This window comes from Colletotrichum karsti, assembly GCF_011947395.1.
Source record: "Colletotrichum karsti strain CkLH20 chromosome Unknown Scaffold15, whole genome shotgun sequence".
Taxonomy (NCBI): domain Eukaryota; kingdom Fungi; phylum Ascomycota; class Sordariomycetes; order Glomerellales; family Glomerellaceae; genus Colletotrichum; species Colletotrichum karsti.
Window position 1 is genome coordinate 160021 of NW_024065915.1, and position 24884 is coordinate 184904.

The following is a 24884-nucleotide window of genomic DNA, read 5'->3' on the forward strand; positions in this document are numbered from 1 at the left end:
GTCTTGAACGTCAAAATAAAAAACACCAGGCATATAAAGCCACACCAAACTCGCTTGTTTCCACAATTGCAATGTGATTATCTACTTGACCTGAAGAGGCCACGCGCTCTGCCCATCACGCCAGCAAACCAAGGCGTTCCCCAGACACTGACGAGTATTCTCGCGGGCAGAAACGCCTTCGTGATACCCCACGCGATGGCCACCTCGACCACGATCTTGTACTTGTCATCCTTCTGCCACCTCTCCAGAACATCCTGCGTGCTCCTCGCCGACTCCTCCGTCGGCCCCGTCGTCGAGTACTGGAAACTCCCCGTGACGATCCCCTCCTCCTTAGCCCACCTTCTCTCCACCTCCTTCGTCTCGTACGGCCCGCTCGCGTCCAGCTCGCCCGTCATCGTCCCCCGATCCTCGGCCCCGAACCCGAACCAGCCCTTGCGACTGAAGTATCGCTCCGCCTTGCCCACCCCGTCCCGGACGTAGCCCGCCCAGTGGCCCGTCACGTACTCGAGCGGCATGAAGTTTGTGTAGTGGAAGAGCCCGAAGAGGCCGAGCAGCGGCACGATGGCTGTGATCTCGTGTAGGATGAGAAAGGCGACGATGTGCGACAGGGGCGCCTTGCGCAGGCCCGAGGTATAGCGCTGGAAGCGCGAGGGGACGCGGTCGAGGATTCGTTCGGCGGCGCGGTTACTGCTGCTGCCGCCGCCGCTCGGGTTTGAGGAGGAGTTGCGCGGGGTGCTGCGTTGGAGGAGAGGGCGAGGGTGTGTTTGGCGGAGGGCTGGTCGCGCCGTGGCGAGAGCGCGCCTTGCGAACATTCTTGCGATATGTCAATTGCAGTCGGTTATGTATGTCTAGGCGGTTCGCAGTTGAAAATTGACTATGGAGGAGCACCGGGGGGGAAAGGGAAGCTTGGGCCTGAGAGATGACGGTCTTGTTTGCTCCAGTGGGGCCTGATCGTCGGTCGGTGTGGAAGCTCACCGAGGACCGGGCGGGCCGGCGCGGGCCGGTAGACAACGTCTCATCTGGCGAGTCTTCGGCGACGAACTTCGAACCCATAGTATCTTACCTTACAGGAAGGAGGCCCTGGCCGTACGCCAATGCGACCAGTCGAGCTCTGGTATGGGCTTCAATGGATCGACTGCAATACATGGAATGGTTACTGGAAAAGGCCGAAGGATTACGAGAGACCCATTCACAACAGTCCTTTGAATTGATTTAAAGCAAAAATAGGCATGTATTGAGGCGTATCTGGACCCAGTTGATTCTCGGAAAATGCTAACATACGAGTAGTCCCAACCTCCCTCAGCAGACCCTTACTAAAGTATGATCAATGACCAAGGATCTTAGCCCTCAAAGGGTCGTCCTTCGCAATGAGATCCGACTGCGCCAGAGTTCCAACAGTAGCATGCGGCCAAGTCAGCCCAGCAAAGTTCAGCATCACTACCTGGGCATACTGAATCTGCGTGTACTCAAACGTGACCGTCTTATCCGCCGGGATCTCAAAGTCCACCTTGAACACCGGCACGATATCTCCCACTCGTACCGCGGCGGGCGAGAAACTGGCGACCGGGGTCTCCGCGGTCGGCTTGAACTTCTTGAAGTCCACCGTAGTCCGCACCTTGGACACCCAGTACGTCGCCGTGACGGTGACGGCGTTCGCGTTCGTGGGCTGCGGCACCGGCGCGGGGCTGGAGTTGGCCGCGGTGGCGGGGTCGTTGCCGGACAGAAAACCGATGTTGGTCACGCCCCCGCCGCAGCCCGACGCGTCCGGCGCCGTCGTGACCGCGTACTTGGTGTGCTTCGTGATGGTCTTGCCGGCGTTGGCGGCCCTGAGGACGGAGATCGGGTCGGAGATCATGTTCTGCGTGATGTTACTATTCTTGGCCAGATTTTCGGGGAGGCGGTGGGTGGTGTTATTCGTCACATCTTGGCTGTTGAACGAGATTTTGGTCGAGGGCTGTCCGACCACGAAGGGCGTGATGTCAATCCTGTCCTTGACGGGATCGAAAGACGGCGGGCCGCTGGCGGTCACGGGTTCCTGGAAACACTGCGCGTTGATGGTCGTGCCGTGCGGGATGGACGCCATGCGCGTGAGGGAAGCCTTCAGCCCGATGCTGCCGGGCACGCGCATCCACAACCCGGGCTCGAAGTGGATGACGGGGAGGTCGGCGGGGAGATCGGCGCCCGGCGCCACGTTGGTCGCGTCGACGATGGTCTGCGTGTACGGCAGCCCGTTGAGCGAGATGTCCTCCTGGTTGAAGACGCCGCGGTTGGGGACTTTTCCGAGGGCGCCGGAGAAGACCATCGTTTCGGCGGTCAGGTTGAGTTGCAAGACGTTGTCGGTGACGCCGTCTGTCGTCGGGGCGCTCAGCACGGTCGGTTTCTTGGTGTTGTTGGGGCGGAAGATGGTGTTGAAGCCTCGTCCGGCGAAGGTTCCTTTGAAGTTGGACAGGACGTCTAGAGGCGTCAGGGGCAGATCTGCGTCTGCGGTTTCGACGTGGTGGCCGTTGGTGCCATTGGTGCCACTGGTTCCGTTGACACCGTTCGTGCCTTTGGAGCCATTGACACTTGTTCCATTGGTAGCCTTGGCTCCGTTGGCATTGCCGCTGCGTGGCTGGAGAACGGTCTGGTTGAATGAGAACGTCGGCGGCAACGTGACCGTGACCCGAGGAGCTCTGCTTTGACTCATTATTGCTAATTTCTTATCAGAAGGATGTACTGATGGGGTTTAGAGAAAGTGGATGAATCTGAAATGCTCAGCATGGGTGAATCCTCGGCGGGAAGGCTGTTCTTAAGTAGACGGCAACTCCTCATCACTCTGAACGAAGCCGCAAGGCCTCAGGGAATTGGAAACGGTTTCAGTACACACGTTCTGGACTCGATATATGCCGAGGGGCTGAACGGCTGAAGCTGAGCACGTCGCCAGACGTGGTTCAGAGTGCAGAGGTGGTATGCTTGCGGTTCAAGGCGTTCAGCTCCATCCCGGGAAGGCACGACATGGTTCGATATCACACCTAGCACGCTCAAATATCCTACGAAAATGCCTGCACCGGTCATTCCCTAGCATCGCGTTGGGCACGCGGCTCGCGGGTCTTCCAGCACTCACCCGGTAACACGTGGAGCGGGCCGTTTCGTTTGGGAACCGGTTGCGGGTTCCTGTTCGAAACTTGGCCGCATTCGGCTGCAACTCGAGTTACCTTGGTTGCTAAAGCGTCTCTCGCCATTGGCGGGACGGCACTGATTGGAATGCCCAGCGGTCTAGATGGGTCGAGAAGGCTTCCAGTCTCAGTGATTTAACTTTTCCATGTAAGACACATCACCATGGAGATACGGAATTCGGTTGCTGAGATCATGCCATTTGGCACAGCTGGTATCAGCTTGATCCGGTAGCTGAGTATCGTGGTCGATTTGGGATGCCGCAGATGGCACCGGCAATTGTCGCTGGAGACTGTGAAGGCACATTCCCTTCCAAGTCGTGTCTCAGGCATTCGGCAGCTGGAGTGAGACCTGCGTAACCTACGGACGAGACCATTTGCGTATTCACTAGATCTATTCACCATGGCTATGCGTAAGAGATGCCGAGAAAAGCATCAATTCGAAGACTTTAAATCCCGGCTCTCTTCCATATCAGTCTCCTAGAACCATGCTTCTCCCACTATTTCAGCAGGCGACGACCGCTTCGCCGGATCATAATCCAATATCCTTCCTACAAGACTCTTCACGGTCTCCGCCTCCTCCACACCCAACTCCGGCATAACCCCATTAATAGCCTCTGCTATAGTCTGCTCCTTAATCACCAGCGGCTCTTCTACTTCCTCGAATCCTCTCCTCCATGCTCCAAATTGAACAACTTCCTCTCCGCCGTGGCGTCCTTCGCAGACGTCTTCCACTTCTCATAAAGTTCAGCTCATCGTCGTCGTCGTCGGGTGCCCTTGACGGCGGGGTTGCAGCAGAGTCGGGCAACGGACCTTAGCGTAAATGTTGACCGCGAGACCAAGTCCTGTGAACCAATAGTTCTCAGAGACTCCCGAAAGAATCTGTGGTAATTCGGGGACTTCAACTATTCATTCAGCCCCCCGATATGCGGCCAAACTCCTTATATACCCCCCTGTGTTCGTGGGTTGACCTCATTCATCCTCGCAACACCAGCTGAGTGATCGCACGCAACAACCAAACCAAAGCAACCAACACCCACGGGAGCCTTCCGTCGAGAACTCAGAAAGAGAAACAACAACCTCTCCGCAACATACATCGTGACACTGGTTGCAGCTTCCGCCTCCTCTCAACTGCCACCGCCATGTCTCACTCGTGAGGCTGACATGTGGCAAGTGCGACAGAAGCCAAGACGCGTATGACGCTCCGCAGAGAAGAAATCCGTTCGTCCATTCCTCTTTGCGGTATGAAGTGTGATCCGACGTCACCGGCTGAACTCGATGCCCGGTAATAAAATAGCAGTCAATCATGACACTAAAGACAATTCTATTCAAACTGACAAAACTCACATACAAGAACAACGTCCTTCAAATATAATAAATTCACAAACTCATCCTACACGCCCTCTATCATCGATTCAAATGTGTCTGCCACTCCGCTCCAAGAAGAAAACCACCCCAGGTACCCCCGACCAACAGCCTCGCCCGGCGGTAGCACAGTACTGGGGCACCATGCCCGACAACTCCAATCCGGCAGGAGGCGGCCATCGCCCTGAACTCGGTACCTTCCTCGGCCGGCGTGGGCATACGGGTGCGAGACTCCACGGTCCGAGTATGTATGGTGGAGTTCCGATGATGTAGGGAACGGCTGCGGTCTTGGATGGGATTTCAGTTTCGGAGAAAGCCTCTTCTTGAGACGAAGGTGTGGTTGGACATGCGCAGGGCTTGAGCACGACTATAGGACCGAGACTGATGAGTTTCATCTCTAACATGGAAGGGACGGAGGAATAAGGTGTTTTGTTGATGCCGTCTATCTGTTGAATCGACGGATGAGGGGACCTTAGCAGTAGGCAGAAGCCTTAGATTGCGGAATATGTGTCAATCTATTTTGAGGGTATTCTGTGATATGTCCAAATAGCAAACCACTAAGCCTTCGTCATATATCATTTTAGATCACTGATAATCCCAAGGGTCATCTCCCCAATCATCTCCCGAGTAATCAACGACTGGTTTCTTCGCCCATTTGTCGTTCGCAGCCGGGGCCTTATTGACAGACGCAGGGGTGACGGCAGTCTTGGCTTGCGTCCTTGAAAAGAGTGGCGCAACGGCGAGTTCGTTATCTGTGGGCAGGTTCATTTCGTGGCTTCGTTGATTTGCCTTTGGCAACGACGGTGAAGAGCTGAGGTTCTGGGTCATTGCGATTCGCGATGGAAGCTGATCTTGTCCATGAGGGCGACTGGTCTTTTCCACGGTTACCAAATGCGGCTTTAGGACTGGTTGTGCTTGAGCCTCTGATACATCCATGGTAGATACCGATAAGGCAGACACTGATGCAGCATCCGACATATTATCCGCTATTTGCTCACTTGTCGGTCCTGGAGCAGGCGAACGTTCTCGTGGTGAGATGCTTCTCGAGGTTTGTCCAGTGCCTTGACCCATCGCAGGCGATTGGCGTGCTTGAGGCTTTAGTGCCCCTTGTGGTCCTAAAGCCATTGCTGATTGCTCCGGCTCCGTCCGTGAAACGGAATCAGCAGGTTGGAGGGGCATCATTTCGTTGGGCATGATTTGAGTTTCTGATGCCTTTGGTTCATGAACCGGAGGCCGTACTTGCTTGGATATGGCAGGTGCTTGGTGATTGATGATGGACTGGCTGGCCTGTTGTTGCTGGAATTGCTGATGCTGAAATGGAAGTCCCGTGTTTAGAGCACTCGGTAGTGGTGGCCATTGGACACCTTGCGCGGGAGGTACGGTATTTGGCGACTGCGGCGCCGTTGGAACAGCTTGCTGCGACGGCTGCGGTTTCTGAAGCACGTGCGGTTTCCCTGGGCCTCTCATGAACTTGGAAAGCCAGCCTCCTTTCTCCGTGTCCTTGGCTGACTGTGCAACCGCGGATGATATCGAATCGGGATGCGTGACTTGATGGGTAGGATAACCAGTAAGGTTGATTGGAGACTGCTGGAAAGGATTATTCTGGACCGGAGAATACTTCTGACCCGCTGTCGGCATTGCCGGCGACATTGGTTGTGATTGCGGTCCGGAGCCAGGCACTTGACTCCCAGTAATACTGATACTCTGCTCATTAGGCGACTCAGCAGACGACGGATATTGCGATGACCCAGTCGACATTTGACGGGCCGTTCCTGGGGAACGGCGCCTTGGCTCATGAGCGTCTCGCGGCACAGCTGTGACCGGCGAACGCGTGGAGCGGTCACCATCAGCATGCTCCTGGATGGGATGAAGGGTATGACCAGGCGTCCGAGGACTCATGGGACCGAAAAACTGCTGCGTCGGAGGAGTGACTGTTGGTCGCTGCGGACGATCTATTGGCTGCCGGGGCATATCTTGACTTGCTTCAACTGGGTAAGGTGGTTCTGCCTGACGACTTGCAGGTTGCGAGGTATTTGATTGAGCCGAGTGCGGTCTTGGTATGCCACGACCATGCTCGAATGACTGTTTTTGGATCTGCGAGGCAAGGCTGGAGTCGCCATTCAGATACATTTGGGACTGTCCAACAGCAGCTCGCTCAACTAAAGGTGTCACCTGCTCTATCGGCACGGAATGCCGGCGACCCGTGGGTGATACATCACCCCCGACGACGGACTGAATTGTGCGGTTGATAGGCGCCATCAATGGTTCAACTCCAATTGACGGGTAAATTGGGACTTTCCCGGGAATGACAGGGGGGGTTTGTATGGTGTCAAACCCTGCGGATCCCGGGGTTGTTGGCTGGGTTGATGTAGGAGATGGCCCGGAAAAGGACGCCGGCCGTGACCCAGGAGATTGAATAGGGTCATTATGATCATTGAAAGGGCTTTGCCTTGGTGCTGCAATGCTTGCTCCTGAGCCCTCCGGGAATGCGTTGGCCCCGGTACCTCGAAAGAAGCCGGAAGAGGAGCGCCTTCCGCCAGTTTCAAGTGGGGACGGTGTTTGCAGAATCTGCCCCGACGACTGGCCTTCCGATGGAGGGCCAAGGGACGAGACTTCACTGTCTGCATATGAGATCTGGCGTGTACGGTTTGTCGGTGAGATGTTGTTTGATCGCTGCGTGGCCCCGTCCGTACCCGGTTGGAAGTATCCGCGCATGAAGTCCATTGCTGACTCTCGCTTTGAATCGGTATTAGGCTCTGAAGTTTCTTTGAAGGCCGTTCCAGGCCGCGGGGGAAGTTGACCTCGGGCTGAAGAAGCAGGCGGACTTGGAGTGGCACGGAAAGGTTTTGGCGCATCGGAGCTTGATCTAACGCGGGTTGCGGTTGACGGAAAAGGTGCGTATGACGGCTTCGGAGGATTTCGATCAAGATTGCTCTGACCTCTAGGACGCTGGAGAAATTGGGGGACCGGCGGTCGGGAGCAGGTTTGCGGACCTGCATTCTGCAGCGGAAGGTGAGAGCTTGGTGAATGATGATCCGATGGCGGGAGCTCAGGTGCCGTTTCAACTCGGTGGACGCCGGGCCTAATTCCGGATGATTGAGGCTGGCCACGAGCCGGCGCAAGGGAATGTGGAATCTGGCCAGATGGTTGGGTTCCGATAGGTTGGCAAACTTGATTCGACTGATATGCTGATTCTTGCGGTTTACCTTGTGGATACCCTCTTGCTGGCTTCAGAACCGATGGGACATGTTGCAAGGGCGCTTGTGTGTGATTTTCATGCGTGCCGGTAGCCACAAGAAACACGCCTGCCGGCTCGGTTTGCGTTCTCGTGTTATCGGGTCGTGCTGGGTTGACAGGGTGTTGACCGGAGGGCTGTGTGCTATCGAGCGGATGTTTTGGCGGCACCTTTGGAGGCTGGAGGACAGAGGGTACGTTAGACGCTTCGTAGGTCTGGCGGGTACCCAACATCAACGAGGCCTCTCTCGCCAAAGGGTTTCTGTATCCTCGTGGCTTGAAGTCCGGACTCCTATTCTGCTGTTCCGACGTAATGGTGGGAGCAGATCCAGGCACGTAGGGCTGGTACTGGCCTTGCTTGGCTGCGGTCTTTGAAGGTTTTCGCTTTATGCTGAAAGGAGCAGCGGGGGAAGCTTGAGAAGAACTTGGAGGTTGAGGTGCCGTCTCTGGTATTGTTTGATGGGACAGAACCTTCGCCGGTGTATTCACAGGTCGTGCCTCGGTATTGGGTTGTGCTGATGTCGTCGGCGACGAGCTTTGGGGCCTTGATCCTGACCCAAATGTGGCGCCGTGAAGCGCCTGATCCGTCATATTTGTCTGGTGCAGTAAATCGTGGGTAGACGATACAGGCGGTCTGGCGTCTGATGGGCTGGTGCGTTCTGGCAACTCGGCGATGCCGAAATTCATCATCTGGGTCTCGATTGGAGCCAGGACAGCACTGTCGCCTATCTCGACGGGGTCCGGGTGCGTCTCAATACGTGCGGCCGCGGTATGTTCCGTCGCCATTTCGGCCACTACGCCGACAGGATCCCAAGGAGCCGACTGAGCAGGAGCATGAGAGCCAGGGCGGGGCTTCTCAACGGAGTCTAGCAGAGGAACTCCAGGAGAGGGGATGGCGGGTTGAGTTGGGCCAGGGAGTTCTTGGGTGCTGATGACGAGCACGGCATCCTCTGCTACTGGCTGTGGAACGGCAACCGATTCTCGGACTGGAGTGCTGTGGACGACGGATGGTGTGTTCGTCGCGCTCTGGAGGGGTGACACACCGGCCTTGTCGGTACCAGCCGCGTCAAGCATCGTCTTGTCTTTGCCCTCGTCGCCGTTGCTTTTGTTCTTGCGCCTGCTGTTGGCAATATGGTCCCTCTCCTCTTCGTCAGCCAAGGGGCTGACATCAGTATAAGCGCCGGGGCCGAGATACATGAAGTTCTCGGGCTGGTAAAGAAAACCATCTTCCTCATCGGTCAGAGGGCCGCCGAACCCGCTCCTATTCATGCCAAAATCGTCCAGCGGACCCCCGGTTGCGCGCATCTTTGACTTGGAATCGACATCGACGCCGGTTCGTCTCTTCAACTGCTGCTGGCTTTCGAGCCTCTCTTCGGGTGCTAGGTCGGGGATCGGTGACATGATGTCGATGAAGTCGGGGAACTCATCGCCCTCTTTGGGGAAGTGGAACTGAACATGGCCATTCGGCTTGTAGCGGTAGAACCATCGAGTCCCGTCGTAGTCCCATTCCCAGTTTGCCGGAAGGGCCGACATGTTTGGTAGGCGTCGGATGAAGAGCTGAAGCCAAGCGCTGGCATGGAGCTTGGTCGGTGAAGTAGAAACCCGACTCGAATGATGCTCCAAAGTCGAATTCCAAGCCTCGCTAATCGGTTTAGTCAGGTCGCACCTCCGCAGAAGCAGAATGTCGAGCGGGGTTGAAAGTCGTGCGTGTTTCTCGCGTCAAGATGCCGAAGCTTCAGGCGGAATGAGAAGAAGACATGACAATGCCTAGGTGCCGTTGGCGAAATCAGTTGCAGGAGAAAGAAGATGGACAGCATCGCGACGAAGCCGACGACGAAAGGCGTCGGGGCACGAGAAACGTGGCGCAGGGCATTTTTCGCGACATGATCTGAATCGATAGTACGGCAGGAAACGGTTGGGTCATGTCAGCTAGTCTCGATTGAGGGCGAGTGCGGCTGAGCTGCGTCGGGTTGTCTCTCGTTGGTTGTCGGGTAGTTTGTAATGATGGTGCAGGTGGTGCGGCGTGAATCAGCCTGGAATAGCGATTTGCTGAGGAAGAAAGCCGTGAGGACTTGGGGATGCACAGCGGCCCACACCAAATGCGGGTTGGGTCTTATTTTTAGGGGTCATTGGGGGCGTCCCCGGCTGCTTCAGTGACGTCTGTGCGATAAAGGAGCAAGGTGCATGGCTGATTCGCTGTGCCCCCGGCAATCTGCCCCTCTCTGGAGCTGAGGTGGAGCTATCAGCAGACCCACTGAAGCTCGCGACATCCAATCACAGCATCTAGATACTTGGCACTTCAGATGGCAGGTGGGACTTTGGACGACGGATGGCGACTTCCTCTTGCCAAGAACCTGCATTCCAGAAATAGGATATGGAGTGGGTTATAGAGAAATCAAGAAATAGAATTTTTTTTAACTTGATTTAATCGGCAGTCAGGGCGTAGACAGGAGTCTACATCTCGAGGTCTCCAAGGGTCCTGACGCTGGTCGGGTAGGTCACCATCAACACCGTCTTCCGACGAGGGCCTTCCCGGTGAACCACGTGTGGATGAAACATTTATACCCGCCGAACCAACATGGTACCTTTTCCTGATTGCCTGTTAACGAAGAAAAGAACAACCTCTGAATGTAGAAGGAAGGAATCGTTTATGAAATTGCCGTAATGATATACGTAAGGTACGTATGCCATACCGTCTTGAGCGGAAGGAAGTGAGAAGGAGCCAACTATTATAATAACTGCCATTTTAAAAAGTCGCACCTGATACTGTTGGCAGGTTCCCCGCGAGAAACGCAGCAGGTGGTACTTGCCTCACCTTGTTGCCCATCTCGATCACGCACCTTCCGAGCGGGTGTAACACGATGCAGTGGGCAGTATTGAATTCATGATTATAACCGTTACCTCTCGTTTGGAACAGCTGCACTTCGAAGTCATTGTTGGAAAGAACTACCGACGTGACCTCTACTCTCCAATGATCTGCAACATCCGTCATTGACGTGTCTATGGATAATGGACGCACTTGCCTTCACCCCAATATCAAGACGGCTTCCTTCCTCGATCAACTGCCAAGGCAGGTGCCGTTTGTTGTGAAACATGGAATCGACTCGAGAGGAAACTCAGCAGATCTTGAACGGGCAGTAGCCAACGCGGGTGCTGGGTTTCAATGCATATCTTGAATCTTCTGGTCTTCTTCGTTTCCAATCTTCTTCACCTCTTCAACCTCCATTCACTCCAAAACCACCACTCTTCTTGACCCTCGTCTCCTATCACATCCACCTCAATTTTGGACCTTTTGGACCGCAATTCCTCTCGTTTACTCTCGTTTGCCCTCGAAATCTCCTCCAACCCTACCATCATGTCTGTCGTCAACACATTCCAGGCTGCTTCGGCCTTCTCAGCCGTCATCCAGCCAGCCGTGTCCATGGTCAATCCTGCACAGAACCTCGTCCTGGCCGACTGCGGCATTGGCACCAACCCTCTAAACCAGTCCTGGTCTACCTCTCGCCAGATGAACTGGTACCGAGGCCCCATCTGGTCCTCGCCCGACGAGACAGATCCCGCCTCTCCTGACCTGGTCGTCGAGATGCCTTACAGCGACGGCAAGTATCCTTGGAACTTCGAAGGTGCTTCTGCCACCTTCTCCAACGGCGAGACTTGGTCCGCCTGGATTGAGGACGGCACTCCAGAGCCACTCCGTGCCGGCAAGGCCTTGAGCACAAAGGATGGTGGTACCACTCTCTGGTGCTACACCTACCGCGGACGACCCGTCAGTGCCAGTGCCTCTAGTGCCACATCCTGCGTCTCGGCTTTCGTCTGTAACCACCGGGAAGATGGCCCCACGTCCTGGTCTGTTGGTGCTCCTGTTGACAACGGCACCGTCCTCGCTACCCCCCCTTCTCCAGCTGCCAACGTCTCCATCGGTGGAGTGTTGGGTATCAAGGTTGATGCAAGCCCCCGTTCTGCCGTCTGGTACGGTACCATCGACCACTTCCTCAGCAGCATCATCTTCACCACCGAAGGCATCTGCAGCCCCAATCCCTTCGCCAATCGCAGGAACTCGTCCGTCACTGCGCGGTGCCAAGGCTCCTACGGCACTCCTCTCAACATACTTCCGATTCTCTTCAACGTCTTCAAGAATCTCGGTTCCCTGCCAGCCCCAGATGGCTTGTTTGTTCACAATTTCGGAGCCGCCCCCTTTGCCAACGACACCTCGGATGATACCGTCGTGCTCCCTGCAACCTTCAATCTCACTGTCTCCGACTCGACGAGCGGCGAGGTCAAGGGATACATGGGCTACGAGATGAAGTGGCCGGAGCCTGAGCTCGGTATTCACTGCAGCGAGTGCAATAACACCAAGTTCAACGAGAACTACAACACCGCCATCGCTTCAGCCTTCCAGGCTCTCCAACCTATCTACTCTGAAGTCATCATCGAGAGCAGATGCACCTTGGATGTTCTCTGCTGGTAGTCGAGCGGCGCGTACTTGATTGGAATGACCAACAAAGTATGTCATACAAGGAGCTTCGGTTGGTACAAGTATATGGGCTAGTAGTGAGGGAGTGTTTTGTAGTTTTAGAGAAGACGGATGACTGTTAGGCGATGGCGGTTTGTTGAGAGCCTGTATACAATAAACTTCTACTCCTAATAGTGCCGACCAAGTTGTGCCTTGTATGTGATAATGATTATACCAGTACAGCGGCTTCATGAATCTAATCGGTTGAAGCTAGTTCGGCTCTCCTCCTTCGTAACCCTATCGGCTAGGCCTTCCTATGACAAGATAGACTTCTGACTGATCGGGGACTGGCGATGGCCTTACATTGCTTGACTTAGTCTAGCCCCTTACCAATCCGCTTCGATCTGTGAAGTTGCTCCCGTACCAAGAGCGACTTATGACTTCGAAGTCGTCCAGGCAGGTTGTGGACAGGCCCTTGCTGGAAATACAACTTCGCCTTTTGCACCGATGAATCTCTCTCGTGTACTTGTTACCCTCGAACGTCTTTGGATCCAACGCGTGTATCCATTTGCGCCGATCAACATGCTCGGGCATGGACAAGCCAACCCGTTCCGACTTTGCAGACCCTACAATGACAGCGTTCTCCATGAGATCTCGCGTGGCACTCAGCATTATCCAATCCCCCTCCAGAGTCCAGGAATACTCGGTATCACATCTGTGGCACCGGACCCTGTGATTCTCCAACCCCGTCGAATCCGCCATGGACCGACCCACCGACGCCTTTTTCTCGCGGTTGAGACAGGCGCAGCAGTGTTTGCCCGGCGGAAGGGATCCTTCCACTCTGTCACGGTCATGTTCGGGAGGGCTGTGAGTGCCGCAGATGTGCTTTTCAGTTTCTAGAGTCGCGGGCTCTCTGAAACAGATGCACCGGTCCCAGTCGAAAGGTCGGAGGAGGTATCCATCTTCAAAAGACGCGTGCGGACACAAGGCGTCGCTGAAGGGCAGAAGTCGCTTCAGGCACTCGCGGAGGAGCGCCTTGGTCACGACCTGGCCGGGCGTAAGAGTACACACGGTCACCTTCCAAGTGACGTACGCGGGCTCGCCCTCCTCCGCGCTCGTGATTCTCGGGAAATCCTGTCCCGGACCCGGCAGCATCTCCGGGCACTCTCGACACTCGAACCACTTCATCGCCTCCCCTGGAGGAAAATGAGACGGCCTCGTGACGAGGTGGACGCTCTTGTGCGGGCAGAGCTTGAGCCTGCCTTCGGCGGCGATGCAGATCCGGTTCTTCTTGTTCTCCAGCTGGGCGTTCGAGAAGTGGTAGAAGCGGTGGTCGATCCGGCACTCCGCGCAGCGCAGGACGAGGCCGCCGGCGCCGGGGTAGGAAACTGCGAGGCTGTCTTGGACCTTGCAGCCTTCGCAGGCGTCGCGGCGGAGGCGGTCTCGGAGCTGTTTCTCCCAGAGGTCTTTCTCGGTAGCTTTGAGATTGAGGGAGGCGTTGAAGAGGATTTCTTCGCTGAAGGGGGCGTAGGGGCCGAGAGGAGGGCCGTCGAGGCCTGTGAGTTTCTGGGCGCGTCTGGGGCCGCCGGGAGTCTTGGTCTCGAAGAGGGTGTCGACTCGGGGGTAGAGGAGGAAGAAGAGGCGCGATGTCTGGCGCAGGAAGTAGAGGTCCTCCGCTGTTGTGTGGCACATAATCTCGAGAACGAGCTCTCGAGGCAGCGTTCTGTAGATGAGACTGTTCTGGTTGTTCTCTTCCTGTTTTGATGTCGAGGAGGGGACGTAGCCCGTGTCGAAGTAGAATTGAAATTGGGCAGTGCCAAAGTTGGACCAATGCGCCGCCGAGCTCGAGGAAGACTGTACATCTTGTCTGAATTTTATGGGCTCTAACGATCTTTGGGTGTCGGATTGAGAGTTCATATCGGCGGTGCGTAGATATTGCGACGATGATATATTTGTTGGTTGGTCACAGATGTTCGAACAGATGGGATTGTTGGCTTAGGAATGCAAAGCAGTCGGTTCACGACCGGGGAAAGTAGCTCCCTGTCATATTGAAAAATCATAGTTAACGGAGATGGATCATTCAAAAAATGTCAAAGGGTAAAAAACTGAAAAACATTTCCCGAGAAAAAAGGTTGAGGCTTAGTACACATCAAGTGCTGGTACGTTGGATCGCCTTTCTCCGAAAGGTGGTGGACAAGCACGAAGACGTATTTATTGTGGCAGGCAGTGATGGAAACTAGCGTCATTTTTGTTGAACCGTGATGGGTATAAATTTGTCAATTTAGGTTTTGGATTGACTTAGTCAATGGTCCAATACTATACAAGAGGATGCCATATGTCCTTCGAGGCCGGTGATCATCAGGGTATCCAAGCCGTCTGGTGGAAAAACACGCCTTTTATGAAATGGACCCTCCTAGCAATCCCATTCCGATATGTGCAATTGCCTTCGTCTGCTTAGTCGCAGTCGTCGCAGAGAGCGAGGCAAGCAAACTGGCAGCTGGATCGCTGGAGCGACTCCTGGCGGCCCGGTCCGTTAAAGTCTGTGTTGCGAACTTGTCAGACACACCACACCGGCTTTTTCGTGACTATGTTCATGGCGGCGACTTACCGTCGTGGCACGAGACGACGCAGTCGTTGCAGGTTCCTTGGTATGGGGCGTTGTTGCACGCGGCGAGGGCGGAGGGGATGACCATTGCGGTGACGAGGAGGAAGGTCTTGGTGAAGAGCATCTTGATTGAGTGGTTGTTTAATATAGTTGATTTATTGTTTTTGGTGAGGTTGGGAAAGGGGTTTATGTAGAGAGTTTAAAATGAGATGATTGTTGTTGATGATGAATACTATTGTCATGAGATGAGGCTGCTCTATTTATACTTGAGTCTTCTCTACCATTTGTTCGCTTGATCCGATATTCTGATGAGTTCCTTGCCGACAACTGAGCCGAAGGCTTAGTTCCGCAATCTTGTCTCCAGTCCTGTCCGAGACAGATCGTCGAAGGATTGCTCAACCTCTCTTGGCATTCGTGATAGTGCTTACAACTATGGAGATTTTCTACTCATGAAAAGATCAGATAAGATGGTTCTCTCGTGATTCCCGCTGTCTGCCTAGGATGGAGTCGACGATGATTTGACAAACGATTGATCGCCGCCCATCTGACTAACCAGGGGGGTGAACAACTAGCGTCATGAAGGTGGCTTAATCTCCCGATGTCGGCCCAGTAATTCTTACTGTTGAGGGGACTGACAGCCTGAAAATCCAGACATCGTCAACTCTATCCTCCCTGGCGGTGGTAATTAGTATGAGTGGTTGCGAAGATGAATGGTCTTGGCGGCGGCCGCCGTCTACTTCCCCCGTCTACTTCACCCTTGCGGCCCCACCGTAAGGCTTGAGCTGAGTTGTCGATCCATTCCTTCTGATGGAACCGTGGACAAAAGATCCAGTTGTTAGGGATGGAAACGAAGAAGCTTATTGGGCGTGTCGGATCGGACCGTAGGCTTTAAGGGATGTGGGTTGATGTTGATGCGGAGCCTTCTCGCTGGCAACAACATGAGTTCTCAACCGTGAGGCGTGGGGCTCTTTCGGTGTAGGTCGCTCGTAGATTCAATGGAAGTCTCAATTAGTTGTCAACAGTACGGATGAACTCGCATGGGTTCTGCTGAGGCAGCCACGACTATCCGATTTGTCAAGATACGAGATGAAGTCGAAACCACGGCAGGAAGACACACGGCTGTCGTCCGCCGCATGGGTCTACGGCAAAAATTCAAGTTTATGCAGTAGGAAATCACACTCATTCCGTGGAAACTATCAACTATCCACCCGTGTTGAGTTACTTCATGGCATACAGTATCTTCGATCCCAAAAGGCTGAACCAGCTGCCCAACATGAAATTTGTCTCTACTTGTCATGAGATATGACGATTATCATTGTGCGTCGGCGTGGATACTTGTTCTTCATCAAGTGAGCAACAGGGTGTAAATAGTATTATCAGTAACAATATTAGTATTAGTGCAACCGAAAGCGATCAATCCCAACAAGTGCACCCCAAATTAGGCAGTCAACAACTACTTCCTGCGGCACTCCATGCTTCGAATGGCATCGTTGAAGCGACCATTACCGTCTCCCAGGTTGCTGTCATCTTGGTTGCGGTATCCCTCTCCGCGGCACTCGCGCTCACTGTAAGACATGATTAGAACACGCAGGGTTGTTAGGGCACTTCACGGGAAATAACTCACCGATACCAGGTGCACTGGGTTGAGCCGCGATCATTGTTGCGAATCGAGCTGATGCGATCGATCATCTCCGGGCGGACATTGACTGTGTTGTATTAGTCAAGATACCCCTCTCATGTGAAGTCAAGTAACTTACAGCAAGATCCAGTCTGGATGTTGTCGGTTATGCACTCGCCTCGGAAGCGGCTGTCGGCGCACATGTAGACTGACACATCGGCTCGGGGGACCAAGACAGGTGAACCCGCGGCCTCGTCCACGGGGGCGGCCAGGACCACGGCGGCCTGGGCTGCCAGAATGTTCAAGATGAGGTTGATGGAAAACATTATGAAAGTAATATTGAGTAGCGGGCTCTAAGAACGAATACGTATGACGCAAATGAGCAAGAGGGGTAGATGGCCAAGGTAATTATATGTGCTGCGGAAGATGCTGAGAACGAGATGCCCGGTTCTTCTTGCTTTCATCTTCGTTCTCGTCTCTTATTTATCTATTCCATCTATCCAATGAAAACCGTACATGGCCAATGCATGTCGATCATTAAACCTTAGATATCACCACAATCCGGAAATCTTGACCAACTCTCCGCAGACCAAGATGGTAGTCCGGTTTCAAGATTCCAGGGGTATCCTCCGTCGTCGTGAACGCATTTGATGAAAGCAAGGCGGCAAGGAGCTCCTTTGAGCTAGGCAGACGCGACACTTACCGTAATTTGATAAATCCCATCGGACGACATATCACAATTGCCCTACGATACCAACTCCTCTCGATATTGAATTCACTTGAAAAACGTCCAAAAGTACCCAAAATTCAATTCACTCTCGTTGATGCTTTTCTCGCGTCCCTTCAGGGTCTTTTGCTGAACAAATTTGTAGGTTTCGTTCATTATTATGCGGGGTTCAAGCAGACGTCCGGAACAAATGGCTCGCCAAGGGCCTCCGCCTGAATGCCATGTTCTGCGATCGCCATCCTCTTGGAAAGTCTAGACGGAATATCGTTTTTGGCTCCGAACCTTAATATCTTGTTTGGTATTCCCAAAGTCAATCCCGAGCTGAGATTTCCCGCATTTCTCCGCACGCTCGGCCCCTTGAGGCTAAACAACCTTGGTTTGATGTCGCATCGTCAAAGCGAAGACGGGAAAGTAATCCTATGTGAAGCATATTGTCAATAACCTACATGCATAACAGGGGTCTGGAAGGGTCTGGACTGGCGCGGCGATAGGCTTCAGAAGGATGGTGGTCATGGGACGGGTTTCGGCGGGTGACTTGCATGCTTTTTGGTTTGGGTTCCGGTTACCAAATCGATGTGCTCAGGGTGACGTTGTTGACTTGGACGGGGAGGAGCTCCGTCGCAGGGATGTGGGACGGGACGCACGGGACGGAGAACGGACAAGGGCGACGACGACCTGGTGACAGGTTTGGAGAAGCAGATGTGAGCCTCCAGTCATCAACGAGACCTAATTTGTGCTAATGTCTGGAGGCGTTACTAGGAGCGGACACGAGCAGTTGATTTGGTCATTGGAACAAACACTATGAGGTCAAATTCCATCATTGAGGCACCGACTCCTCACGGTGTCATTAGGCATAGAAGATGTTGCTCGGAAAGCAATTCGGAGGCCTCAGATTTATGCTCTCAGGGCGACTGAAACAGTCAGATGGCATCGACTAGTCCAGAGTTGTCGAGGCTGTCTAGATATTGCATTGATTGGTTGGTCTGTTAACATCTTTGTCCAGCTGAACAGGTCTTTGGAACCTGACTCGACCATCCCGCTCAGACATATGCGTGGTGTTCTTAGAAACGAAACAACTAAAGATCGACTTGATCAGAGCGAGTTCTCCAGAAACAACAAACGGAAGTGGAACTAGTGGACCCAATCAAAGGAAACGTTTCGTTTCACAAAGTCGTGAGCTTTTTGATGCTAGACTAGCGTTGTCGATGGCCGCGATTATTGTCGTAGATCCGGACTGCTATGGGGTATCCGAAACGTCGAAGTCAGGTGCATAAGGTCAATATGAACTTCGTCTTCTACCAAGCGGTACGTGTCGTCGGGTTGACACGCGAAGAAACAAACGCATCAATGCAAAAGGAGGTCATGTGGAAGGAGCGAATTATTTTCGGGGTGAAGCCTCCAGTCCAGATCTCTTCACCAATACAAAAGCTGCGAAGGCTTCAAAATAACTAGACTTTGCTATAGATATTCCTAAACTCGCTTCTTGACCCATTCATCAATGACATCCACAACCTTTTCGCGATCTCTCTCGTTGTTCTCGAAGAAATGTGTCCCTTCGACCCAAACGATTTCCTTGTCCTTTGAAGCTAGACTTTCATAAAGGTGGCGAGCGTCAAAAGGGTAAACGCCAGCATCGGCTAAGCTCTGGATGACGAGCGCCGGGACCGTGATCTTATCCGCATACGCGTCGAACTTACACTTCGAATCCTGGAGACTCCACATAGACAGCCATGTTCTCAGAGTGTTCGCCCGGCCCAACATGCTCACACTTCGGTTTGCTTTGGCCGGATGGCCAAGGTAACAGCCCGGAACCTGTCGTTTGCTGGGATCTAGTGTGGCATCAAGGAACCTCAAGTCCGCCATTGTTCGATGAAGAGGGAAGATCCTGTCCGAGATCCCTGCGTCATTGAGACGTTCCAACTCTTCTCTGGCCCATTTTGTGATGCGGTGATTCCGCGCCACCTGAGCAGCTCGATAACGCTTCTGAAAGCCCTCAGAGTAGGGTGGACCATTGGCTGGGTTGAACATATCCAGCTCAAAGTCGATCTTGGTAGGATCGGTTTCGTCAATGACGGAGGGATCCAACCAGTCAGTGAGAACCGTCGGGCGTCCGGAGTGGGCGTTCAGTGTGATGAAGAGTTTTGCAGGCCCTAGACTGGGATCTTTGAGGGCATGGGCATGGAACGCAGCCATGAGAGAGCCGCCGCCAGAGTTTCCAATGAAGATGAGATTCTTTACGCCAACTTCCTTCAAGAGCCACCGTGTCCCGGCGGCGATGTCATCCAGAGCTTCGTTGAGTGAGAAAAGATCCTCAGCACCCCGGAATCGTGTGTTCCACCCAAGCACGCCGTAACCACGGACAGCTAACAGGGGAGCAAGGTAATGTTCAGAAAAGTCTCCATTGTAATGAACGAGGATAAAAGCAGTAGTTGGGTTGATGCCTTCGGGAGTCCAGTAAAGCCCTTGGCATTTATGAGGACCATGGGCTGTTTGCTTTCCAGTAGAAGACTCTAAACCTACGAAGCGAGTCCAAATGCCGTCGAGAGAATGACCGGCGTGAACGGATTTCAGCTTCTGCAGATTGTTGGTGGGAGTCATCTTGAGGCTTTTTCTAAATGAAATAGTTTCGCTTGAGTAAACGATCCAATGTTTCGCTATAAAAAAGCAGGGTATTTTCTCAAAACAAAACTCTGTATCACTCGAATAGATAAATATACTGACTCTAAGTGCAGTACGACAGGAGTTCGGACAAGGTTTGGCCAGCATCGCCGCGTCGCATGCCGTTGGTTTCCGCGGGTCCACCGCCGGAAATTCGCTAAATGCCGACCCGCGGAGTTTCAACCACAGTCCGGTCCTGACAACCAAGCTTCTCTTGAAGAAAGACTCTTGAAGATCTACACTGCATTACGTTTGACGTCACTTGGCAGGCAAACGAAGAACCGCGGCGAAGTTCGATGAGCGGAATGCCGATAATGAGGATACTTACATGTATGCAACAGATTCACTTTGAAGACTGGAATTCGGATCCTTCAAGCAATACTCGCTGCAAACTCTGTCGTGACTGAGTATCTAGATGTTCAAGAGTGCCCTCCATAATGTAAATCTAAAGTGTTTAGACTATGACAATATAACTAACTCATCGTCTCAAATTTAAGGGCTCACGGGCATTGTCTACATGCGATATGGCGATTATTTAGTAACGGACACAACCCTATGAATTCGAAAGTTAAAGTACATGAAGCGCCGGAGGCATGGTAATTTCAGTGATATCAGGCAATATTCCAGAAATATCGACATATTCCTGCACGAAATGGGCATTACTCCCAGTGCTCATACTGCCATCGCTCTTCAGATTCCTTCGCATTGTCTTTCACGGAGTCCAGGACTGTAAACTATTAGTGGAATTCTTGCACTCTTAATGTGCAGAAATCACGGCATTCGAGCGTTCAGGAAGCAAACTTACCCATGTTAGCCAGCGGTAGCCATTTGTCTTCGGCAATGATGCGAGTACCGTCCTTCTCCAAAGCTCTCGTCGTCTCTTGCGCGAAAGCAAGTGCGCGAACTGCTTTGACCAGGTGACCATCATCGTATGTGCGGTTGATCGCAGCATTGAACACCTCTGGCCAATCTTTGAGGTGGGATTGACTGGCTTCGATGTACTTGTCAGTCAACTCGGGACAGCCGCGGGACGCGTAGAGAAGGATGTTGTATCGGGTAATCCACTCCAGAAGGCGAATCTTGCTAGACACAGAAAGCCAAGATGTGTCTCCGAATAGCGGCAGAAACGGAACCAGGTTGACCGCATGCAACAGGAAGAAGTCGACCTTGAACGACAACCCGGCCGGAGGTTTGCAAGCAGCGCCAGCGCCTGTTATTTTTAATCAGCAACTTCTTTTGTTGAGGGAAGAAAATGCGTGTCTTACTCCACACGTTGACAGCTTCCAAAATCCTATCTTCAAGATTTTCGGGAGTGATGGTGTACTCGCTCAGCAGCTTGACGTACGCGTCATATTTGCGATACAGAACAGGCTTAACCTTGTCAAAATCGGGCGCTACGTGGGCCTTTTCAAGCTCGACAGACTGTCGGATGTCGTCCAGAATGTCGAGTAGTGACCGGTTGAGGGGCGGCTCACGGCTGGCAGCTGTGGCCTCGGCGTCCAACAACGCCAACTTGATGATATCGACGTCCCGTTCTTCATGAATAGAAGCTTGAGCCAGCGCTTGAGCAAGAATCGCGGGTTGTTCGGTCTCAATTGCGTAACCAAAGTGCAGCACTGAGTGGAGAAGACCTTGCAAAATTTCTGTTAGCCATCATCATATACGCCAGTAAAATGATGTTGATGCTTACCTGCAACCCATCTCACCAAAAGCTCATTGGACACATGGTCGTTTGCAAACAAGTACTCCTCAAGAACAGCGCCAGGTCCCTTAGCATCGATCTGTCTCTGGAAGAAGGCGAGAAAGCTGGGGTAATGCTGGTAGGCATCCAGGAACGTATTGATCTTTCTTTTGTCGCTCATGGCCTGGATGACATCTTCGTTATGTGGAAGGCACGGCCTTTGATACGCTGCATTCACGTCGAATGCTCGCTGAAGCTGTCCCGGAGACGCTCCGAGAGCATAGGCAGCGATGATGTGATGAACTATGTGGTCTAATTGGGAAGACGTCAGTGGACTAGGGGCCCTTGTAGCAGATCATGAAGTATCGACCTAGCTAAGACTTACTGTGGCGCGGCGGCTCAAAGAACATGTCGAACTTAACCAAGTCCTCTTGCAGTAGCTTGCTCGCCTTCTCGGCTGACGTAGGATCGTGATTGGTTGCGGGCCAACCTCCCCTGATCTTAGGTGAGATGGAAATGTGCTTCGTGGATGACATGGCGGTATGACGAACGAATGCTGAACAGCTTGAGTCGGGTGTATGAACGTTGCAGAATCCAATTTGCTCCAATCTTTAGATTTTGCCGTTACTCTTCGGGCTCTTATGTACTTGAACACGCAGGGCATTACTGACTCTTCTTGTCAAACTAGGGGGAATGCCGCAGAGGAGCTATACGCCGCGCGCTGTGAAGCTCCGATCAAATGAAACAAACACTACGTCGTGTATGCAACAATGATCTCGCAAGCCATCAGATTGGCCGGCAATCCTGCGGTACAGGTGTGTGAATGCGACCGCATTGCTGAAGCTGATGGATAGTGAAGCGATGAACGAGCGATCTGGGGCTTGGCATGAGGTGGTTGGTGTTGCGGTTGCCGCGGAACGGATCGGCGAAAAACGAACAATCCGCGAAGAGATACCGGAACCTCGCAACTGAAGCTGACGACAACGGAGCTTCCCTGGAAAGATGACAAAATGTATCAAAATTGCTGAGAAATGTGGACGAGCGGCACGGCAATAGGTTTACAATTTGTAGTGCACCGCGGCGAGGACTAATTGTGCAAATTGTCCATTCTCTTAACAACTGCGCCATGTTGTATGGTACTGCAGTTAGCATGCAATCTGCCGATTTCAGTACATAAATGACAGCTTGAGGTCTTTGAATAGCCTCTAGAGCATGCAGTAACACGCACAAAATCTCATAATGGCTTCTCATATCATTATTCTCTCCACAGCGGTCACCGTCTTGGCTTGGGTGGTCAAGTACATTTACGAGCAATTGCAAGACGATAATCGACTCTCTCAAGTCCCTACGCACAGCTTTGCAGACGGTAACAACTCAAGAAAACGGTACCTCACCGACCTCAAGTCTCTTCTTGAGTCTGGCTACAGAAGATACAACAAAGCCGGTCAGCCGTTCAAAATCACCATCCCAGTTGGAGGTTACTCAGTGAAATACAGAGTGATACTTCCAAAGGAACATCTTCAGGAGATTAAGCATCTATCCAACAACGTTTTCAGCTGGCAGCTGGCATCCAAGGTCATATTTGCCCAAGACTATACCGGTGCTCCTGACAGGGGCCCTTGGAGCGGGAAGGCCTTGCGCGTCGGCATCCACCAGAATCTCTCAGACATCACAAATGAGTTGAACAAGAGGATCAACGAGTATTTCGATACCCATTTGCCCCAACAGCAAGGAGAGGCTGCTGAAATCAACTTCATGGAATTCTTCATTGCAGCAATCACGTACATAACCAGCACGGTCCTCGTGGATGAAAGATTATCGTCGGATCCTGAGTGGCTACGAGAGACCTCGGAGTTCGCAGTCAATCGATACCTCGCAGCCGACGATGTGCGAAAATGGCCACCACTCGTTGCTAAGCTGGTGGCCCCCTTCATCCCTTCGGTCAGGACGCTTCGTCAGCAAAGAGTCTACGTTCTGCAAAAGCTGAGACCCATTTACGAGGAGCTACGCGCCGAGGGACTTCTCTCTGCTGGGGACAAAAGGAGGAGGAGCAGAGGAAGGTTCGGATTCGAATGGCTATGGGCTGGCTCTCCGGATGATGTCACGCTTCAAGACTTCTCTGATACGATGATGAGGACGCTTATTGCAGCTATCCACACAACAGCGAAGACGATCAGTGTGGCGTTTGTTGACATGCTTACACAGCCGACTTTGGCCACAGAGCTGAAAGAAGAAGCAAAAAATGCCGTTTCGGAAGATGGTCGCAGCGTTGACCTAGACAAGCTGATTAAATTGGACTGCTTTTTGAAGGAGTCTCAGCGGTTGAGTCCTGTGTTTTTGTGTAAGTTCACTCAGCCCATCCTCTTCCAACCGGGATTCTCCAGAGCCTTTCAAGTACTAAGAACAGCTTCACAGTCACGATGAACAGAATACTAACAGAAGACTATGAGTTCAAATGCTCCAACCTTAAACTGCCTAAAGGAACCATGATCACTGCCCCTGCGGCGGCCATTGCGACTGATCCGGAAACCTTTCAGGACCCAAACACCTTTGATGGACATCGCTACTTGCGCATGCGCGAAGATCACAAGGAAGCGGCGAGTTCATTGGTTCTTGGGATGTCGACAATTGACTCGCTTGGGTTTGGACTGGGAAACCAAGCCTGCCCTGGCCGCTTCCTTGCTGTCAACAACCTCAAGACATTGATGGCCAAGTTGCTGCTCGGATGGAACTTGACTCTCATGAAGGATGGAGAAGAATATGCAGGACAGAATCCCAAGACCGAGTACAATGATTTCTCTGTAGTTCCGCCCAGGGGTTTCACCTTGAGATTGGATAAATTCTAGTGTGAGACCCGACTTAGACGGTTGCGTATTTGACGGGTAGACATCGTATAAATCAGCTTTTACGTAGAATTGAGGAATGAAACAACATAACCCACATTAGATTCAACATTTCGCCTTTACAACAGTGAATACCCATAGATTTTAATGTTGTTCCTTCTTCACACCTCGACAGCTCGTCCTCCAGTCGACGATCATACTAGAGTTAGGAAAGGACTCTCAAGTAGATCATACAAAAACCGAGGCAAGCATGTAATTCGGTCCCAATATCACTGCTGGATTTGAGGTTTCGACGTAGACTCGTACGACGGGTAGCAAAGCCACACATAAGCCATAAAACAAGGGTACTCTAGCCAATACGAGATCTCAATAACTAGAAGCGTGGAAGCGTAACTGACAGGCTTCATTAAGCTGGTCTCAATACCACTGTGCGCATCGTATATACATCAGCAGCGCATTTGACCTTTCTTGACCATCCGTTTTTACTGACCGCAAATATTTCCAAACGCATGTTGGAAGTGAAATAACGGTGCTTTAGATGAATTCAT

General features: G+C 52.7%; 9 protein-coding genes across 9 annotated transcripts; 2 read left to right on the forward strand and 7 right to left on the reverse strand.

The window, feature by feature from the left end:
• Positions 1 to 77: 77 nt before the first annotated feature.
• Positions 78 to 812, reverse strand: CkaCkLH20_05298 (uncharacterized protein; the record flags this gene model as incomplete). Its single annotated transcript, XM_038888017.1, has 1 exon — positions 78 to 812. The coding sequence occupies one exon, from the start codon at positions 810 to 812 to the stop codon at positions 78 to 80; it is 735 nt and encodes a 244-aa protein (XP_038746493.1).
• Positions 813 to 1324: 512 nt separating this feature from the next.
• Positions 1325 to 9284, reverse strand: CkaCkLH20_05299 (uncharacterized protein; the record flags this gene model as incomplete). The annotated part of the gene is made up of 2 exons (XM_038888018.1): positions 1325 to 2611; positions 7950 to 9284. The coding sequence occupies 2 exons, from the start codon at positions 9282 to 9284 to the stop codon at positions 1325 to 1327; spliced, it is 2622 nt and encodes an 873-aa protein (XP_038746494.1).
• Positions 9285 to 11106: 1822 nt separating this feature from the next.
• Positions 11107 to 12219, forward strand: CkaCkLH20_05300 (uncharacterized protein; the record flags this gene model as incomplete). The annotated part of the gene is made up of 1 exon (XM_038888019.1): positions 11107 to 12219. The coding sequence occupies one exon, from the start codon at positions 11107 to 11109 to the stop codon at positions 12217 to 12219; it is 1113 nt and encodes a 370-aa protein (XP_038746495.1).
• Positions 12220 to 12582: 363 nt separating this feature from the next.
• Positions 12583 to 14121, reverse strand: CkaCkLH20_05301 (uncharacterized protein; the record flags this gene model as incomplete). Its single annotated transcript, XM_038888020.1, has 1 exon — positions 12583 to 14121. One exon carries the CDS (start codon positions 14119 to 14121, stop codon positions 12583 to 12585), a length of 1539 nt encoding a protein of 512 aa, XP_038746496.1.
• A 537-nt stretch (positions 14122 to 14658) lies between these two features.
• On the reverse strand, positions 14659 to 14933 carry CkaCkLH20_05302 (uncharacterized protein; the record flags this gene model as incomplete). The annotated part of the gene is made up of 2 exons (XM_038888021.1): positions 14659 to 14744; positions 14813 to 14933. 2 exons carry the CDS (start codon positions 14931 to 14933, stop codon positions 14659 to 14661), a joined length of 207 nt encoding a protein of 68 aa, XP_038746497.1.
• Positions 14934 to 16262: 1329 nt separating this feature from the next.
• CkaCkLH20_05303 (uncharacterized protein) lies at positions 16263 to 16753 on the reverse strand (the record flags this gene model as incomplete). The annotated part of the gene is made up of 3 exons (XM_038888022.1): positions 16263 to 16374; positions 16434 to 16515; positions 16567 to 16753. The coding sequence occupies 3 exons, from the start codon at positions 16751 to 16753 to the stop codon at positions 16263 to 16265; spliced, it is 381 nt and encodes a 126-aa protein (XP_038746498.1).
• A 1871-nt stretch (positions 16754 to 18624) lies between these two features.
• Positions 18625 to 19752, reverse strand: CkaCkLH20_05304 (uncharacterized protein; the record flags this gene model as incomplete). The annotated part of the gene is made up of 1 exon (XM_038888023.1): positions 18625 to 19752. One exon carries the CDS (start codon positions 19750 to 19752, stop codon positions 18625 to 18627), a length of 1128 nt encoding a protein of 375 aa, XP_038746499.1.
• A 719-nt stretch (positions 19753 to 20471) lies between these two features.
• On the reverse strand, positions 20472 to 22029 carry CkaCkLH20_05305 (uncharacterized protein; the record flags this gene model as incomplete). Its single annotated transcript, XM_038888024.1, has 5 exons — positions 20472 to 20539; positions 20618 to 21022; positions 21078 to 21443; positions 21503 to 21805; positions 21879 to 22029. 5 exons carry the CDS (start codon positions 22027 to 22029, stop codon positions 20472 to 20474), a joined length of 1293 nt encoding a protein of 430 aa, XP_038746500.1.
• Positions 22030 to 22732: 703 nt separating this feature from the next.
• CkaCkLH20_05306 (uncharacterized protein) lies at positions 22733 to 24339 on the forward strand (the record flags this gene model as incomplete). Its single annotated transcript, XM_038888025.1, has 2 exons — positions 22733 to 23834; positions 23909 to 24339. 2 exons carry the CDS (start codon positions 22733 to 22735, stop codon positions 24337 to 24339), a joined length of 1533 nt encoding a protein of 510 aa, XP_038746501.1.
• Positions 24340 to 24884: the final 545 nt, after the last annotated feature.